Source organism: Typopeltis vanoorti, chromosome 5, assembly GCF_054136105.1.
Source record: "Typopeltis vanoorti isolate ZY-2024b chromosome 5, IOZ_Tvanoo_1.0, whole genome shotgun sequence".
Classification (NCBI taxonomy): domain Eukaryota; kingdom Metazoa; phylum Arthropoda; class Arachnida; order Uropygi; family Thelyphonidae; genus Typopeltis; species Typopeltis vanoorti.
In genome coordinates this window covers 146,736,868-146,757,652 of record NC_143553.1, presented here as the reverse complement: position 1 = coordinate 146,757,652, position 20,785 = coordinate 146,736,868, and the positions used below count along the sequence as shown (strand labels likewise).

Here is a 20,785-nt window from a genome sequence, read left to right as displayed (position 1 = left end):
TTCAATATATGAAAATAGTCAAGAGAACTAGGGGGCCATCCATGGAAGTTGTGTAAGAGTGAAGTTAGTAAGGGTGTAATAATAAATTTAGTTTAATCCTTTATCCAAGTGTGACCAAACAAAGTTTGCACCTGAAAATGAAAATATCTTCAGGACTAAGGTAAGGTAGTAAAACACCAGGCAACTCATAGCAAAGGTAAGGCAAGCTATCAGCACTTCTATCTCAGTATCTCCCATAATGCAAAACACATCTTGCGGATATGTATAATGTTATGCATTAAGGAAGGGCACTACCCAGACTGGGGTTTCGACCTTTATTGAGGTCTCGTCAGTGGGAGCCAGGCACAGAGTGGAGATACCAAGGCAGAAGTACTGTAGAGGTCATCTTTACCTATAAGAGTTGCCAAAGGGTGTGCCACCTTTTTATTAATTTACTCTGGATTTAGAGAAAGATGTTGTAAGTTTATTTTTCACTTGGTCTTAGTTTAATCCTTTATCCAAGTGTGAGCAAACAAAGTTTGCACGAGAAAATATCTTCAGGACTAAGGTAAGGTAGTACAACACCAGGCAACCTGTAGCAAAGGTGAAGCAAGCTATCAGCACTTCTATCACCTTTGCTACGAGTTGCCTGGTGTACTACCTTACCTTAGTCCTGAAGATATTTTCAGGCGCAAACTTTGTTTGCTCACACTTGGATAAAGGATTAAACTAAATTTATTATAGTCTGACCAAGTGAAAAATAAACTTACAACATAGTAAGGGTGTGCAGATCGGATTTTTTACATGGAGAGTGGTGAGTGAGTGGAATGGATTCTAAATTGGTTGCAAGTTCCCTGATGGTGAATGGATTCAAGGAGAGGTATGATAGGATTTGTGTGTGTGTGATAGTTGGTTTGAGTCTCCTGTGATGAATCTCCAGACACTATGGAGATCACGTAAATAATAATAATAATAAAAATAATTAGATATCCAGTGCCGCATTACTATATAATAGCATAATTATGCTAGAAGAACCTGACCAGGCAAGTGTCATACTAGAAAATTTTCAAGAGGAATGCAAAGAGGCATAGATATCATTACTCAAGATAGAAAAGCTATCAAAAACTTGAGATATGGAAAGGCAGCTAGAGTAGATTATATTTGACTTTCTAGAAATGAAGTATGAATGAATAAAAGTTTTTTTCTGCATAATCCAGAGGGCCTGGTCAGAAGGTCGAATTTTAGATGACTGGAGTACAGCTCTAATAGTTCCCAGCTATAAAAAAAAAAGGGAAAAAGCTGAATGTGAGAATTACAGAGGAATTTCTTTATTAAGTGTTTTCCAGGTAAGATTTATACTAGCATAATTGAAAAGAAGTTGAGAAAGATTGTGAGAGAAGATCAATCTGACAGGCTTAATAGAGATTGTCAAGATCAGCTTGATGATTTTATAACAAATCTTATGTATTAGATTTGCTAATAAAATAAAAGTATTGCTAATAACTTTTAATTCGTGCTTAAGTGCTTGTTCATTGGAGCAAATCTTAAAGCACTATTTTTAGCATGTTAATGACACCTAGTCTTCCTTCACTGTTTACTGCAAGTGTACACATACTGACCAATATATTAATAATTAAAATATTAATAATAAAAACAATACAATAAACTCTTACCACCACTCAACACAAAAACCAGGTTATTAACACACTAAAAAACAGGGCTTTAAAGATTTGCACCAATGAACAAGAACTTAAGCATGAATTAAAAATTATCAGCAATACTGTCCTAAAAATGGCTATAGCAAAAGCACTATCAAAAAATTCTTCACAAGACTGCAGCTAATAATAAACTAGATTACAATAAAACTGTAGCTATTCCATATATTAGAGAGATATCTGATAAAATAACAGAATACTATACAATTATAACCTTAATGCCATCTTTAAACCTCTGCAAAATTAAAGAACTCATTCCTCTCCTCCAAGGATCCCCTACTTCCCCTGGTCCACAATGGAATATATCGTATTCAATGCAACTGTAACTTGCCTTGTACAGATAAAACTCTATGCACGATTCCAATCCGGAAAAAGGAACATAGATGACACATTAAATTTAATAACTATGGTAAATCTGGCCTTTCTGATCATGCCCTGAATACTTCACACAGAACTAATTGGAAAGATGCCTGTTCATTATATCACACCAAAATGTGGTATGAGCAGAAATTTATGCAATGTGAAATTTTAATCAACCACCCTAAGTATAACAATAATGATGGGCTAAAAATCTCAAGAACATGGATGGCAGGCATATATTCTGCCCACATAATTTTTTGTTCTAAGAGTTCATTATAAATTATAATTAACTCTATAGTATTCCATTATCTTAGTCTTAATATAACAAACACTTATTTTAAATTATTGATTAGCCCATTATTATTGCTGTACTAAAAATAAAGCTGTATAACTGAGAGGAGACCTCCACATAGCCTTTAAAGGAATGCGGAGAACCGACCAGGGCTTCTGACCTAATGTCCAATTCTCACCTTGTGGTGCACCCTGTTGGGTATCTACTTGGATACTGAACAAACGAGAATGGGCTGGCAATTTGGGATTTAGCCATCCAAATTGTATTCTTATTGGTTAAAACAAAATAAAAAATGATGGTACAACATGACAAAATTTCATGCCGGCTGGGGGGTTGCCTGGTTAAAAAAGGCCCCCCCTCCTTGTTTTCGCCAGGGAACCAGGGTGAACAGTGAAAAGTCAGCTACTGGAAGAAATCTGAAAACACACCCCAACTCAACATCACCAGAGTTAAAGATCGGTACTATCAACATAAGAAGCCTGAATGGCAAAGAAATGGAGCTAGCTGAGGAATTAGATAAGTACCAGATCGACATAATAGGGGTGACTAAAACAAAAAAGACAAAAACTGGTGAGATCTTTCTGGGCAATAAATATAAAATGTTATATTCAGGCAATGACAATCAAGGAAAAGAAGGAGTAGCCATAGTATTCAACACAAAATATGAGATTAATCTTCTTGAATGGCAGTCAGTCAAGTAGAGTAATGTGGGCAAATATGAGAATTGGAAACTGGACAATGAGACTTATTTGTGCCTATGGTCTCACAGAAGGTAGGGGTTTTCTAAAGCCTCAAAAAATTCCTCTACCTCTACAAATAGAGGTAGAGGAATTTTTTGAGGCTTTAGAAAAAGCAAAAGACACAACGAAAAAGGAAAAGTTGGTCCTTGTTGGGGATCTAAATAGCAGAGTAGGAAATGATTGTGAGACATATAAAAATATTTTGGGAAAATTTGGAGACAAGAGCAAAGCTAATAATAATGGCAAATATCTGTTGGATTTCTGCTCAGGACATAGACTGGTTATTACTAACACCATGTTCCAACATAAACATGTGCATAAATTCACATGGAGAGAATAGGCAAGGAATAAGAAAAGTCTCATTGACTATGTTATTGGTGATAGTGATGTTTTCTCTCTGGTGCAGGACACCAGAGTGTACAGAGGATTTGAAATTAGAAATGATCACTATTTAGTCTTGAGCAGGATAAAATTGAATTTCATATTGAAAAGAATAACATGTAAGAAAGTTTTAAAGTGAATCAAAGTTGAGCAGCTCTCAGATGTGCTGTAGACTAAAATACACAAAGATTATTGAAGAAAAAATGAAAGAGTTTGAGAACAGGAATCAAACCTTGGAGATTCAGTGGCAAGCCTTGAAGAAAATCCTGATTGATTCAGCTAGAGAGGCATGTGGTGAAGTCTGAAAGGATAGAAAAATTACAACTCCATGGTGGACACCGGACGTTAAAGAGGCAGTGAAGGAAAAGAAGAAAGCATATCAAAAGTTCCTGGCAAATAAGTCAGCTTGTGCTCTTAGAGAATACAGAGACAAACACAAGAATGCTAAACACTGTGTAAAACTAGCTAAACAAAAGTCATGGGAGGACTTTGGCAAGAATATAGAAAATAAATATCAAGAAGGTAACAAAATATTCTGGAGGTTATTGAAGAAGCTTAGGAATGGAGGAAAGAGTGCTGTAAAAGGAGTTAGAGATGATAAAGGTGACATGAAAATGGAAGAAAAAAGATATCCTTGAAGTATGGAGTAATTACTTTGAAAAACTGTTAATGAAACAAGCAGTGATGATAGCACAGTGATAAAAAACACTGACCAGGCGTGCAGTCAGGAATACATATCCAAACTTGAAGTGGAAAAAGCCATCAAAGGCTTAAAATGTGGAAAGGCAGCAGGAGTAGATGATATTCGACCAGAAATGCTGAATTTTAGTGGTATAAGAGTCTTACAGTGGCTGCACTGCATAGTTCAGAAAGCCTGGACAGAGGGATGAATTCCCGATGATTGGTGTAGAGCTCTCATAGTACCCATATATAAAAAGGGAAATAAAACTGCATGTGAGAATTACAGAGGTATTTCCTTACTGAGTGTTCCTGGCAGATCTATGCAAGTATACTTGAGAAGCGATTGAGGAGAATTGTGGAAGACAAGCTTGGTGTAGAACAAGCTGGATTCAGGCCAAATAGAGGCTGTCAAGATCAGATCTTCACTTTACGACAAATAGTCGAGAAAGCATGGGAATATAACAAAGATCTGTATTTAAGTTTTGTCAATTTGGAAAAGGTATATGACAAGGTGCCAAGAGAGAAGCTATTCAATACGCTGCAGTTATATGGTGTCAATGGGGCATTATATCAAGCAATACTTAGTCTTTATTTGAGTTGTAAGTCAGCAGTTAGAATTGAAGTAGAGGAAGATGGTTTAATGTTAAATCTGGTGTGAGACAAGGATGAACATTATTCCCTCTGTTATTCATTATCTATATGGATCGCATTATGAATGAAAGTGGTATTAAACATGATATCAAAATTGGAGATGTTAATGTCAGTTCTTTGCTTTATGCTGATGATGTTATACTTCTAAATAAATCCACTAAAAGTCTGAATTGAATAACTGTTGTAATAGATATGGTATATGAGGGTCAGCAATAAAAACACAAAGACAATAAAAATAGGCAGAATCATTGAAAATGTCAACTGGGTTGTGAATGGAGAACCTGTGGAACAAGCAAAACACTTCAGCTACTTAGGCATGATTTTTTGTGAAGATGGTAAATTAAATATAGAAATAGACAACAGAATCAGCATAGCTGGTATGGTGGGAAGTTAATTGAATAAATTCTTATGGAATAAGAGAAATTAGTCGGAACACTAAATTAGCTGTATACAAGACAGTGTTCAAACCAGTTTTAACTTATGGATCTTAGAGCTGGGTCAGAAGTAAAACACTTGACCAAAGACTAGAGACTGCAGATATGTGAGTTCTGAGAAAGATTATAGGAGTGAACAGATGGCATCAATGGCAATATCATATTAAAAACGAGGATATTAGGAAAGAACTTGACATTGTCAGCATCCAGGTATGCGTTAGCAGAGCTAATCTCAGGTGGTATGGTCACTTAAACAGAATGGGCGAAGAAAGATTAGCAAAACAAGTGTTCTCTGCCAGGTTGGCACAAAAACGACCCAGAGGAAGACCAAGATATAGGTGGATTGATACGGTACAAAGTGCCTTAGACGATAGAAATATAAGATCTGATAATGTCGGAGTCTTGACAAGTAACAGACTGATTTGGAGGAAAATTGTAGATAGGAAGTTAGTAATGATGTAAGTTTTTTCATGTAGTACTATCATATGCTGTGCATCCCTTGAGGGTACATGGCAGGAATTTGAGATGATGATGATGATAGTATTCCAGGATCTTAGCCTTAATATAACAAACACTTATTTTAAATTATTGATTAGGCCACTTCTTTTGCAGTATTAAAAATAATTAAAGATAATATGAATTTATTCTCTGACCATGTTACAAAAAAAATAGGATATAGCTTTAATGTAGTTTTTTCCTGTTATTAATTTTTTTTCCCTGTTATTCTACTGGCCTGACTAGAAGTCAGGCCAGTAGAATAACAGTTGATCAAATCATTGTCACTTTGGCATACTGTTTGAAATGTAAAGTAACTCTTCTCTGTATGTGTGTGTACTCCAGATGATAACCTTAATATGAAGGTCAAAATGTTGGGAAATTAAAGTAATTATTCTTAACATGGTAGAAGTCACCATAATTTATCAAAATGAATGCTGTTCACAGTGTAAAATTAAAAGAAAAAAATAATAAAACTTCATATAATGCAAAACTTACTTTCTGTTGGTATTTTGCATACAGGACACAGCAATATACACACAGGACACTAAGAATCATCTGTAAAAAAAAACAAAACAGTATTTTGAGTTTATGCTGCAAAAGAGTGAATATATACGATTAGCAATTTCTTTTGTAAACAGCTCAAACAAAAACAGTTGTGATGACAGTCACATCTCTGGTGTGACCTAATGGAATGTCAGAAACAGAAAAATGAAAATTTAAAAAAAATGGTAAATGTGTATGTGTGTGCACGTGTGTATTCACTTTTTAATGCAATTCTTTTTAAAATTTTTACCTTGTTATTTAACTTGTTCAGTTTCTAATTTTATTTAAAATTTATTTCAACATGTAAAGCAATGGTCATCCACAAAATTTCCAAGTTTGATATGCAATATAACTCAAACCATCATTTTCAATTTTGTGATATGTATCCTCAAAGGATAAACTGAATAGTCTAGTATTATGTACAACATTATTACTGAAGTCTTGTCAAGAATTTTCCTACAAATTAGTTGACTCGTGTGATCTTATATTTCTGTCTTCTAGGACATGTCTGACTGCATCAATCCATCTAGATCATAGGTTCCCAAAGTGGGCAGTACTGCTCCCCAGTGGGCGCTTAAGCCTTCTAGGGGGGGGGGGTATAGTGGGATCAGAAGCATTTGGGGGCGTTCAGGCGGTCAGTGGCTCTTTATAGAAGAAATTAATAATATATATTTAAAAATTAATTATTTTCGTGATTTTGTGATTAGATAATCATTTAACATTTAAATATTGCATTTTAATTCATCTTATGCCTGTCTTACATGATCAATTTTTTTTATCAATTTTCTATGTCAATGAGAAAATAGAGCATGTATATATGTGTGTATAATAGGTTATGTTTACAGTAGCAAATATATTCGTTATATTTCATTTCAAAATATATATAAAATATATAAAACCACTTTTCTAATTGATTTGTACAAAAATAAACCCAATTTTATATAATTTATATAATGGGGAGGGGGGCATTACGAAGTTTGTCTTGCAAAGTGGGCGGTGGCCCGAAAATTTTGCTAGCCTTTCCCATTCTGATTAAGTTTCTATACCACCTAATATTAGCTCTAGACAAATTCTCGAATGCTAACAAATGTGAAGTTCCTTTCTACTATCTTCATTTATAATATGATTCTCCACTGATGCCAACTGATCACTCCTTAATTTTTCTCAGAAATCTCCTACAAATTTTTCCTACAAATCAGTTGACTCGTGTGATCTTATATTTCTGTCTTCTAGGACATGTCTGACTGCATCAATCCATCTAGATCTTGGTCTATTTCTGGATCTATTCCCTCACAGCCTGGCATCAAACAGTCATTTTGCTAGCCTTTCCCATTCTGATTAAGTTTCTATACCACCTAACATTAGCTCTAGACAAATTCTTGAATGCTAACAAATGTCAAGTTCCTTTCTACTATCTTCATTTATAATATGATTCTCCACTGATGCCAAATGATCACTCCTTAATTTTTCTCAGAAATCTCATATCAGTGGTCTTCAATCTTTGTTCATCATCATCATCAATTTCTGATATTTACTCCCATTGGGGAAGGGGAAATGTATAGGATATTATGATAGTACTACATGAAAAAGTTAGTTACATCATTACTGACTTCTTTTCAATGATTTTCCTCTAAATCAATGTAATATACAGGCAGTCCTCAGATTACGAACAAGATATGTTCCTGAGAACGTCTTTAAGTCAGATTTGTATGTAACTCGGATTCCTGATAAAACAAACTCATACAAAATGTTTAGATAGGAGATAGGAGAAATTTCAAAAAAGAATGTTAAAGGTTGCATCAATGTATTGCTCATTGGAAGGGACATTTCTGAGGCAAGACAGTAGGCTAACATTCATCGGAAGATGATGATGGAGATAGCGCTAGAGAGGATGCACCTGGTGCTGGAGAATTAGGATTTGATTCAGTTTCTGGAGGAAGGGTGCTTACCACTGAAGTTGGTTTCTTGAAAAAAGTATCTAGGATTGTTTGCACAGTCTTTATCTTTTTTTTTTCATCATAAATGGCCTTGTAGCAGCTGATGTTCTTACTAATGGTAAACCTTTGTAAACCACTGAAAGTTAGGATCTTATTTCTCAGGCTTAGCAAATCCTGCTTCAATGAGACAAAAGGCTTCAGCTAATTCATTTGTTGTAAACTTTCTTGGCTCTGGATCTTCTGATTCTTGTGTTTCTATCAGCTGCTTCTCAATCTCCATAAGGTCTTCATCGGTTAATTCTTTTGAATGGGACTCCAGTAAGTCAATGACATCATTTTCACTGATGTCCAATTGCAGTGCATTGCCATTATCCACCACAGCTTTTCTGGCTTTGGCGATGTCTTCTGTGAAGTCACGAAAATCATCACAGAACTGAGGGCACAGTTTATTCCACATCCCTTTAATTGTTGATTGCTTCACTTCCTTCCAAGAATCAGTACTATTTTTGATAGCATCATGGATGTTATAATTCTTTCAGAACTATCTCAACGGAAGATGATGTGATGACCTTGAGATAGTTCTGAAAGAATTATAACATCCATGATGCCATCAAAAACATTACTGATTCTTGGAAGGAAGTGAAGCAATTAACAATTAAAGGGATGTGGAATAAACTGTGCCCTCAGTTCTGTGATGATTTTCGTGACTTCACAGAAGACATTGCCAAAGCCAGAAAAGCTGTGGTGGATAGTGGCAATGCACTGCAATTGGATCAATGAAAATGATGTCCTTGACCTACTGGAGTCCCATTCAAAAGAATTAGCCAATGAAGACCTTATGGAGATCGAGAAGCATCTGATAGAAACACAAGAATCAGAAGATCCAGAGCCAAGAAAGTTTACAACAAATGAATTAGCTGAAGCTTTTCGTCTCATTGAAGCAGGATTTGCTAAGCCTGAGGAGTAAGATCCTATCTTTCAGTGGTTTACAAAGGTTTACCATTAGTTAGAACATCAGCTGCTACTGTAAAATGTTTTGTCTGGATACATTGTACTTATTGCTCTTATCTCAATTACTTTAATTAATTTCTCTTACTTTAATTATCAATTATACTTTATATTTCAATCAATCTCAATATTCTCTCAGGGCAGTTATTCACTCTTAGGAATGGTGCATGTGGTTAGAAGACAAAGGGATTGCCAAATGGACAATACCAATTCCTTTGTTTCAATACTGGATCTGGTTCCTGTTTCAGATTCAGTGAAAATTTCTATTATACTGCACCACCCTGAATCCTAGATTATGGAACAGTGCAAAATCAAGGAACCAGAACACAGTTTAGCATACTATCTGAATTCACTTAAATTTATTTTGCAGTCGTAGCCTTCCTATTAATTTATCTCCTGCCGTGGTCCGAATTTAATGAGAAGGTGCAATAGAAAAAAAAAAAAATCAGGCAAGTCATCAATTAAATTTAAAGAAAAAAAAAACATTTAATTACAAATCAGACATCTTACACTTTATGAACATACACTGATATAATACTTCACTAATTCTAAATATCAAAAAACTCTCTACTTTTATCACAGCATAAATTCAACAAACATAAATTCAAGTAAACAAATTCTAATTATGATCAATCATGATCTTTTATGCACCTCAATGATAAAGGATATTCACTTACTGAATTACAAAGTTAGCTCCACGTGCTTCCGCACTAATTCCTTCACTCTAATCTCATAATTACATTACTTTAAAAGAAAACAATCTCTGAAGTCCTTATCATAAATTATAACCTTAAAGTTTACTTATTGTCCTTCCTATAATTACAGACTTTCTTCTTAAACACAGTTATTTATCAAAACAAAGACTGTACATTACCAACTGCTGGGGAACTATTTGGCCATCACACACATCATGACTGAACATTTGTTTCTCGAATCCAGGTTCATTCTTTCTTATCTGTATTATTCTACAGAGAGACTGGACTGGATTGGACTTATCTCTGCCACCAAAAGTAAGTGCTCGTCGTCCTCTGGTCAACTGACTCATCATGGTTTGGCTATCTCCGGGGAAATTGGAGGTTCCTTCCATTGGGCTGATTGTTGACCGGCAAACTTTCATGGACATCATGACATGCTCCCTCAGTCTTTGTCTCGATGACCTCGTCGAGGCAGGGGGACGAGAAGGTGCCACAAGGAGGTTCCAAAAAACAAGAGCAAGAGAGTTTTGCTAGGCGCTGCTATGCGTTTTAAATCGCACGCCATCCTTCCTTTCTACGTCATTGCTTTTCTCCTCTCCTTTGCCCGTGCCACCCTACATCTCCCAGTACTTAGCGCCACACTCTCCCCTAGCATGCTCTTCGACGTGTGTGTGTGTGTGTGGGGGGTAAACTGCATGCTTGTCTAACTTGGTGCATGTGTACTTGTAGCATGTGTTTAATTTCTGGCCATCTGCACTTAATCCGGTTAACCTTTCTCCCAGCAATATACAAGTATTTACACAAAAGTAGCAAAGCTTAAACTATAGACAATTTACAACATTTATATCACAACAACATGAAGTATAGAAAAATATCCTCAATTTAGTAATGTTTCTGGTAAGTCACAAGTAATTTAGTACATCTGATATGTCAATATATGTTTCAAAATGCAAATTCGTGTTAAGTCTGAAGGAAACATGAATTAATTAAATTTCAGTTTCATTCAGAACTTAACACTACAAGGTCATTTATGATGAAAAAAAGATGAACACTGTGCAAACAATCCTAGATACTTTTCATGGCCCTGACTACTTGCAGGAATGTACGCCATAAGTAATAAGTGTTAAATGCAGAAATGACTCCCTGATCCATTGGCTGTAGTAACAATGTAGTGTTGGATGATAAAAATACAACTTTTATTTTTAGGGTGAAGGTCATCTGAAGATGTTGGATGTCCAGCACAAGCAGAATTTTAAAGGGAATATTTCTACAAACAATAATGTTCCACAGCAGGAATAAAACAGTTCAAGAACCAATCTTCAAACATGGCAAGTGTGACCCAGGCCCTTAAATTTGACTTCCAAATAACGGGAAGAGCTGCTTTAATAATGTGGCAAAGTGCAGGTATGTTTACATGTGCAAAAAAAAATAGTTCCTGAATTATTAATTATCCTTATTGGGAGCCTGTTCGTAAGTATGGAACACCATAAGTCGGGTCGTCCGTAACTCAGGGAACACCTGTATCTCTGTCTTCTAGATACTACATCAACCCACCCAGATCCACACCTTCCTCTTGGTCTTGTTCCTACCATCTTGCTTTGCTAACCATCCTCTCCAATTCTGTTTAAGTGGCCATACCATCTTCGATTAGCTCTACTAACACATTCCTGAATGCTAACAATGTCACGTTCTCTCTTTTGTTTTTTAATATGATACTGCCATAAATATCATTTGTCCACTACCCTAATCATTCTAAGAACTATCATATCTGTGGTCTCAGTCTCTGATGAAGTGTTTTGAAGTATCTTCTATGGTTTAGGTTTGACTAATTTCTTTCTTATTCCATATAAATTCATTCAGTTGACTTCCTATCATACCAGCTTTGCTACTTCAGTTTTCGAGATCTGATTTGACATCTTCACTAAAAATTGTGCTTATATATATCTGAAACATCTTACTTTTCTATAAGTTCTCTATTCAGGATGTGGTTGATTTTGTCAATGTTTCTGCCCATTTTCAGTCTTTGTCTTTCCTTTTTATTGCTTCTTTTCATATATAAAATTTATTATAGCAGTTATTCAATTTAATCAATGAATCCTGAAGACTCATACTAGATTTATTTAAGATTATAACATCACCAATTTTGCTATCAGGTTTAATGCCATTTTCCTTCATAAATGTGATCCATATAGATGATGAATAACATTGGAAACAATGTGCATCCTTGTCTAACACCTGATTTAAACAAAGCCATCTTCCTGTACCTCATTCAATTCTATGTACTGCTCAATATGTTCCATTAACATCATAGAACTGTAGCATTTTGAAAGGCTTTTCTCTTGGCACATTGTCATATGTCTTTTCCAGATCTACAAAACTTAAATACAAATCCTTGTTATATTCTCATGATTTCTCAACCTAACCTAACCTTGACTTAAGGAAAAATAGTTGAGAAATCATGGGAATTTGATCCTGACAACTTCTATGTGGCTTGAACTCAGTTTGTTCTTCTCCACACTTCCTTATACAAGTTTCTTAACTTTTTTTCAAGCATACTTCCATAAATCTTACCAGAAATACACAGAGGGAATTCCTCTGTAAATTGGTTTGTAAACTGTCTTATAATATACTGCTAGTTTAGTGTTTTGGCTAATTTCCTCTTATTCCATATAAATTTATTCAACTGGCACCTCATCATATCAGCTTTAGCTGGGAGATTTATCATTAGGTGTGAGACCACTGCCTCACTTACTGGTAGCTTGAAAAAATTCCATAATTGGTCTCTAGAGCTTAGCTTCCAGACTGCATAAAAAATATTGTCATTATCATTATTACTAAATGAGATCCATAGGGAGTCAGGGACTCATTGAGGGAAGACCACATACTACCACACCTGCCATACCTTTTCTTGAATTCATTCACACACTCTCTGCACTTACCACTTCCAAAATCAATCCATTTCAATCACACACCACTCTGAGAGGAAAAATCTAGCTCTGATCCCTTTCTTGAGTGAATTCATTCTCAAATTCCATGTATGCCCTCTTGCTCTCTAACTGGCATAAAATGAAAAATTCCATCTATTGTGGTATCTTGTATGATCCTTTCAGAAATTTTTAAGTCTCAATTATATCACCACCCATTCTTTCTCCTGTTTGACAATCCTGATATCATCTTTAAAAATGTCCATTGTGCTTTCTCCACTCTATCAGCTTCTCCATGGAAACCAGGACACCAAAACTGTGCGCAACAGTCCAAGCAAAGGCATATCAAGGTGTTGTAAAGCAACAAAATGACTTTATTATCCTTACATGTCAACACTTCATGTCAATATAATGGATATTTCTTTCCTCTTTCTTTTAGCAGTTTTTCATTGCCAAACAAACCATTTCATGTTCATTTCTTTTATACTTAATATATTCTTATTTTGATTTTTTTTTTTTAAAAAAAAAAAAAAAAGGGAATATTTCTTAAACATTGCATTACCAACCAACCTGGTAATGATTATTTCTCGGATATTTCCAATCTATATGCATTATACCATGTTTTGTAAAGTATGCTTAACAGCAACCAGAAAGCATCAAAGTGATAGCATATGGCAGGGATAGTCAGAGTTTTTGCAGCAAGAGCCATAGTTACCTACCAGAAATTGTTAAGAGCCACAAATTTACTTTTTGTTAATCATTAAGAGCCACAAATTTACTTTTTGGAACATTTTTAAGGGCAACATCAAAAGCTTCCTTAATATCAACGCCACGAGTACTATCTTTTAATGCTATTAAGTCTAATAATTCTTCTCGCGTCACTCCATCCTCAAGAACAAAACGAATAAAAATTGCTAATTGTGGTTGGTCTGTAATGTCAGTTGATTCTTTTGTATCTTTCAATGTATCTTTTTAAATTTTCTGACAAGGTAATATAAATATAACTACATTGCCAAACAGCAGTTAATTGAAAAATTAAATTAAAAACAACAGAAAATTAAGAAAAATTATAAATATTTTTTATTTGTTAGTTGAGCCGCAATAAAACTTAAGAAGAGCAGCTCGCGAACTGCAGTTTGGCCACCGTGGGCATATGGTATAGAACAGCTAAGCGGGGATATTATGCTTACTGTCAAGCAGAAGTCTTACACACACACACACACATACAAAAAAAATGCTTTGCATAGAATATACTTACAGGTATATTCTGTTCAATATATGTGAGCAGGTAATGTTTAAAACCCTGAAATGAATATATATTAGACTGTTAATGCTATAGAGCTGCTTAAATTTCAATCTGTGGATCCATTCATGTATGTGTGGTTTTGTGATCTGACATTGTATAAATGAATGAAACCTAGACAATAAAATGATAATAAAAAGGTTATATACCTGCACCAACAGCCACAGCAAGATATTCTGAATCTGAGTCTGGGCAAAAAGTTCTGAGCCAAATTTCACACAAATAATAGCTTCTGTCATCATTATAGCACTGCAAATTAAAAAGTCAGTTTAAGAAAAATTATTTTCAAGAAAAAACAGATTTAAAGCACAACTCATTCAAAGTAGATCAGAAATTAGATATTACAGAATATTTATTAAGTAGAAAGGACATCTACTATTCCAGACAAAGATAAACAATTTTATAAACCACTGTTGAAAGCCATTCCACATATTTTCTACTTGAACGGTAAAAACGAACTTTGTATAATTGTTCTAACTTTCTTCTTCACTAAATCTAATTCAGTCAACTGCAGCAAATTCCTGGTATTTATCGTATGTATGACCTGAATTAACTATTAAACTTCAATTAAATCTCCTCTCCATCTCTTGTTAGATAAATTCATAAAACTAAAATTAGCTAATTCTCATAATCATCATGATTTTATTTGTTTAGCAATGATGTGCATATATGAAGTGATAAGAGAAGAAACAGAAAAGGCATCATAGTTTAACAGAGTATGAATCCACAATAAAGATCCAGGTTTAACAAAAAAAAAAAAAAAAAAAAAAAAAAACAGGTTTAGTGTACAGACCTGAACCTGTCACAATAATGAGTCAGGAAGCTTCTTGGTCAACTGGTGCGGTGCATCCCACTGCCAAATACTTTGCCATGTCATGGCTTGGAGAGGAAGTTCAAGCAGTGGTATATGTGTGTGTGTGTGGGTGGGGGGGGGGGGGAAGCACTGTCAAGATCAAGTCGTGGCATAGTAACTGAGTAACTGGTTTCTCTCTGTATGGATGTCATGTTCAAGAGTCCATCTTCTCTCACTGCATGTTAGATAGAGGAATACATAACACTATATTCCTCTATCTAATTATGATTCAACTTATGAAAGCTCTTACAAACCATGACCAACATTGCAACAAAAATGAATCTCCCTCATAAACTGATCCAAAGAAAAGTCACATCACAACCAATCACAACATACAAACAAAGCTAGAATTTCCTTGCTAAAAACCCACTTTCACATCCATTTTTTACTAACATCCATGACATTAATAAATTTAGTTTAATCCTCTATCCAAGTGTGAGCAAACAAAGTTTGTGCCTGAAAGTATCTTCAGGACTGGAGGTAAAGTGGTAACAACACCAGGCAACTGTTGCAAAGGTGGAGCAAGCTAACATCACTCCTATCTCAGTATCTGCCATAATGCAAAACACATCTCCTTGCAGATATGTATAATGTTATGCATTAAGGGAAGGGCCACTACCTGCATAACATTATACATATCCGCAAGGAGAAGTGTTTTGCATTATGGGAGATACTGAGATAGGAGTGATGTTAGCTTGCTCCACCTTTGCAACGAGTCGCCCAGTGTTGTACCACCTTACCCGAGTCCTGAAGATACTTTCAGGAGCAAACTTTGTTTGCTCACACTTGGATAAAGGAGTAAACTAAATTTATTATAGTCTAACCAAGTGAAAAATAAACTTTCAACATATATGACATTCACTGCCACTTGCAGTCTTCCAGACCAGACATATTACTCCTGACAGAAACCCAAGTCACAGCTACTCCTGTCCACCTCCAATGCCCAAACCACTTCAAGATTACTTTCGTCACAAAGGTGGCACCAGTGCCTTTGTGAAACTTGACATAGCCTGCCAGAGAATGGCTAATTTAGAATCCCTTGCTTTTGACCTTCTCTGGCTCATGTTTTCCTGCCCCATTTAGTAACATTCCTTTGTTTCATTTACCAGTCTCCAAACACTGACAAACCAATCAGGCTTCTTTACATTTCTTTCCATAAAACTTGACTATCTGCAATCTAGCTAACAAAAGTGAGATCATCTGCCTAGGTGACTTCAATGTCCACAATCCCAAATGGCTTCCATTTTTCAACACCAGTGATCATGCTTTGGATGAGAAGCAGAATTCTTTGCTCTAAGTAATGACCTAATGCAAATTGTGCATCTACCTACTTTCGAATTCCTGATAACCCTCTTCATTCTCCAAATACTCTGGATCTCTTTTTGATCAGTTCTTCTTCCAGACACAACATGGAGATCATCTCTCCTCTTGGCAACTCAGACCACAATCTTGTACAAGTCTCCTCTCTTACAGAATGCCCTTCCTCTAACCACTCCTTAACTTGCATCCTCCTCTGGCACTACAAAGGTGCCAATGGATTTGATCTCCAGAATTTCTATTCCTCCTTTCTATGGTCAGACTACTGCTTCCACTCATCTGACCCTAACACCTGCTCTGGCATGAAGGCCTTCATCTCCTATTCAACCCAAACTCCTTGTCCACTTTCCAAGCCCTGATTCAACAGAAAGTGTATTAGAACAGTTAAAGAAAAAATTCGGCTTGCTGCAGGTGGCTTGCATCAAGAACCCCAGCTTCATACTCTGCCTACATGAAAGCATGCATCACATGCAAAATAGTCATCAGAAGACTGAAGTTACTTTATCAAGGCCAACAGCAGAACATTTGCCTCTCCTATAAAAATGAAAGCAGTGCCTTCTGGTTCCTGCTATGACTAATGGATGCAATTTCAATTTCTCTCACCTGCAATTCCACCTCTCTCTCATCCTGATGTTACTTCACCCAAAAATAAAGCTAACCTCCTGGCATTGCTCATTTCCTCAAATTTCTGCATAGATAACTGACGGAAATCACCTCCTATGATACCAGAATCCAAGCACCATATGGCTCCAGTAGTTTTCCCAACAAAAAGACATCAGAAAACTATTATTACTTGAATACTAAAGGTCATCTGGTCTTGATGGCATCTCTCCAATTGTTCTTAAATACTGTACTCCAGAGCTGACATCTGTCCTGAATCATCGCTATAATCTTTTATGCACAGCTGGTCTTATTGCAATGCATAAAAGCAATCTCACATCCATCCTATTCCAAAAAAGGGAGATAGAAGTCTAACATCAAATTACTCAATTGCCATTACCTCTGTCCTCTCCAAAATAATGGATAAAGTCATCAATAACCAACTTCTCTACTGCTTAGAGGACCACCAATTAATCAGCGACCACTAGTATGGATTCTGCCATTCAAGATCCACAGCTGACATTGTAGGGTACATCATCCACCACTGCACACATTCCATGGAAGGGTTCGGAGAAACTTGTACAGTCACCCTTGACAATTCCAGGGTTTTCAACTGTGTCTGGCATTGAGGCTTACTAAAGAAATTGCCATCATTTAGTCTCCTTGTGAAAACTGGGTAGCCAGTTTTCTGTCTGGTTGTTGTCTGCAAGTCATGGTAGATGACTCCCTCTCTGAGCTTCGCTGTCAATGATGGAGTGCCTCAAGGCTCTGCCCTATCACCTACTCTCTTTTTCCTGTGCATAAATGACCCCCAATCACACAATCACCGCTAATCTTATTCACAACTTTACAGATGAAAGTACTCTTTATTCAACTTACTCATTTGGCAAACCATGCAGTACCCTGACATCCCAGGCTACAAGATCATCTATAACAAATACCTTAAACATTGATTATACACTTTTCTTCAATGGGGCAAGGCCAACCTTGTTAGGTTCAATGCCACCAAAACACAGTCTTATCTTTTTCTCTTGCAAAAGAGATCTTAGCTTACCTACCTTTACCCTGAGTAATACACAAATCACCAGACAAGATCAGACCAGTCTCTTCTAGCATAAACACATCACACGTCAATGCTTCCTCAACATCTAAAAAACTAGGCATTTTCTTTCATTCAAGATGTTATTTTACACCCAACCAACTCTTAACTATATACAAATCCCAAATCTGCCAATGTTTAGACCACTGCTCACATATTTGGGATGGTGTGCTAAAATCTTCCCTAAAAAATCCTTGATGCTGTCTCGAGGAAATCAATTTGGCTCATAGATGATTCCTTTTTTATAGATTCACTTCAACCTCTATCTCACAGATGCAGTGTTTCAGCACTATGTCTATTCTACGGGTACTTCAGCGATGATTGCTTAGCTGAACTGGCAAACCATCATTCCTTCACCAAACCTACTTCTCTTCTCTTCTTCTGTCCTCTGGAACAGTCTTTCTTATGAAGTATTCCCAAACAACTACAATCTGCAACTTAAAAAAAACTTCTATCTCAGTCTTCATCTACACTCCACACATGCTGCTGATGTGCTTATACTTCCTTTGATCTCTTGTGCATGGGATCAATAAGTTCCAGGATAAAAGAACACAGGGCAGTCACTAAAAATATGGTTAATGGACTGGGCTAAATTGCCATAATCAAAGTATGGAGAGGTCAGTCCATTTCCATTTATGGAGCATGTTTGCACCTCCCATGTCCTATCCTGATTATAGATGTCTTGGAAGGTCACACCCATTAGTCTAGTACAGTGGTTCTCAAACTGGGTTTGAAAAAAGCAAAATATTCAGTTGCCACAAATAACTAAATCAAAAACAAAAAAATTATATATTTTGATTTTAATGGATGAAGTGTATATAAAAATTATCATTTTTTGTATCACTCTTATATTATATCCTGGGATTTCATTAGATCACCGCGTGTCGTAGTAACTAGATATGTGACGGCACATAAATACTGGGGAAAATGAACTAATGAATGGTTAGTTGTCCTGCTGTCTGTTTGAGTATTTCTCTGTTCAGTGTGACAAGCATTATACATGATCATTTCCCCTAAACAAAAATCATGAGTCTTTTGTCATCGGTGAGAATAAACAAAGTATGATATTAAAGTCGTTAAATTCAGTGAGTAGAGGTTTTTCTTATTGTTATATATTCCAACTATAACGAGAGACATCGTAAAAAAATGATTTTCCTTTTTCCATCCAGAAAAAAAATTATTTACTTGAAATAAAATTTAAAATAAAATATTAAAATTACATATGCCCTTCAAAATCATGAATAATTTTTTCCTTAAAAAAAGAAGAAGTGAAGATTCTGACGATCAAGAAATGTCTACTTGTAGCAAAGCTAACGAACCAATTTGCACTAATAAATTATCAAAAACTGATACTTGCATTAATGAAGATTTGACCATTTTTAACATTCAGCAACAAAAAAAGCGCTAATGAAATAACAGAAACAGAAAGAATAAGTTCATGTAAAAAGGGAACAATGAAAAAGAATGTAAAAACTCGTTTATATCAAGAGAGCTATCTAAAAATGGGATTTACGTGGTGTGGTGATAAATTAATTCCCAGACGTAAGTGTATTTTGTGTGGTTTGGTTCATCAAATGAGGCTATGATTCCTAGCAAATTATTGCGACATTTCTCCACAAAACATGACAACTTGTCGAATAAAAATCCTGAATATTTCAAAGAGTTAATAAGATTACAAGAAAAACAAAGTAAAAGTTTTGTAAGAAAGTTTACAATTTCTGACCGAGTTCAAGAAGCAAGTTATTTAGTCGCTGAAATAATTGCGAAGGAAATGAAGCCTCATACTATCAGCGAAACCTTGATTCGTCCGGTCTGTTCAGCAATTGTGAGAACAATTTTTGGTACTGAGGCAGAAGAAGAAATAAAGAAGATTCCCTTATCAAATGATAATGAGTAGACATATTAATGATCTGTCAGTCAATATTGAAAAGTCAGTTATAACCAAAATAATCGAATCAAAATTTTTCAGTTTGCAGTTAGATGAGTCAACTGATATCGGTGGTAAAGCACACTTACTTGTTTTTACTCGATTCATTGAAGATGATAAAATTATTGAAGAATTTCTATGCTGCAAGGAATTTTAAAAAACTATGACGGGAAAAGATGTTTTTGATATAATGAACACATATTTTAATACAAATGGTCTATCTTGGAAAACTTGTGTAGGTATATGTACAGATGGTGCACCTTCTATGGTTGGAATTACAAAAGGGTTTGTTTCCTTTGCTAGAAAAGAAAATGAGAACATTATAACGACTCATTGCTTCATTCATCGTGAATCATTGGTGGCAAAGACAATAGGCTTGGAATTAAAAAGTGTATTAGAAGAAATCATTCAGATGGTTAATTATATCAAGGCCAGAATTAAAATCTAGAATATTTGCAGGACTATGTGAAGAGATGCAATCTCATTACAAGAATCTTCTTTTTCATACCGAAGTAAGATGGCTTTCAAAAGGTCGGTATTGGATCATTTTTTTGAACTTAAAGAAGAAATATTAATGTTTTTCCAAAATGAAGACAAACCAGAATTCTATAAATTATTACAAGATGATTTTTGGTGTTCCAAACTAGCCTATTTAACAGACATATTCGATCATCTGAACAAACTGAACTCCAACATGCAAGGAAGAAATGAGAATATTTTGACATCTACAGATAAAATTAAAGCTTTTAAAGATAAAATAAAAATGTGGAAGATAAAATTAAGCACCAACAATGTAGAAATGTTCCTTAAAGTTGCCTCCAGAAAATGTAAGAACACTGATCTGCAAA

At 35.4% G+C, this 20,785-nt stretch overlaps 1 protein-coding gene across 1 annotated transcript in view; it reads right to left on the bottom strand.

The window, feature by feature from the left end:
• The window catches only part of LOC150106920 (phosphatidylserine synthase-like), a 215,757-nt gene that overhangs the window by 30,315 nt on the left and 164,657 nt on the right, over nucleotides 1-20,785 (bottom strand). Inside the window, exons 11-12 of the mRNA XM_090392822.1 lie at nucleotides 14,291-14,390; nucleotides 6,227-6,286 (exon numbers count right to left, since the gene is read on the bottom strand). Of these exons, the coding sequence (XP_090248948.1) occupies nucleotides 6,227-6,286; nucleotides 14,291-14,390 (160 nt within the window). The remainder of the gene's footprint in view (nucleotides 1-6,226; nucleotides 6,287-14,290; nucleotides 14,391-20,785) is intronic.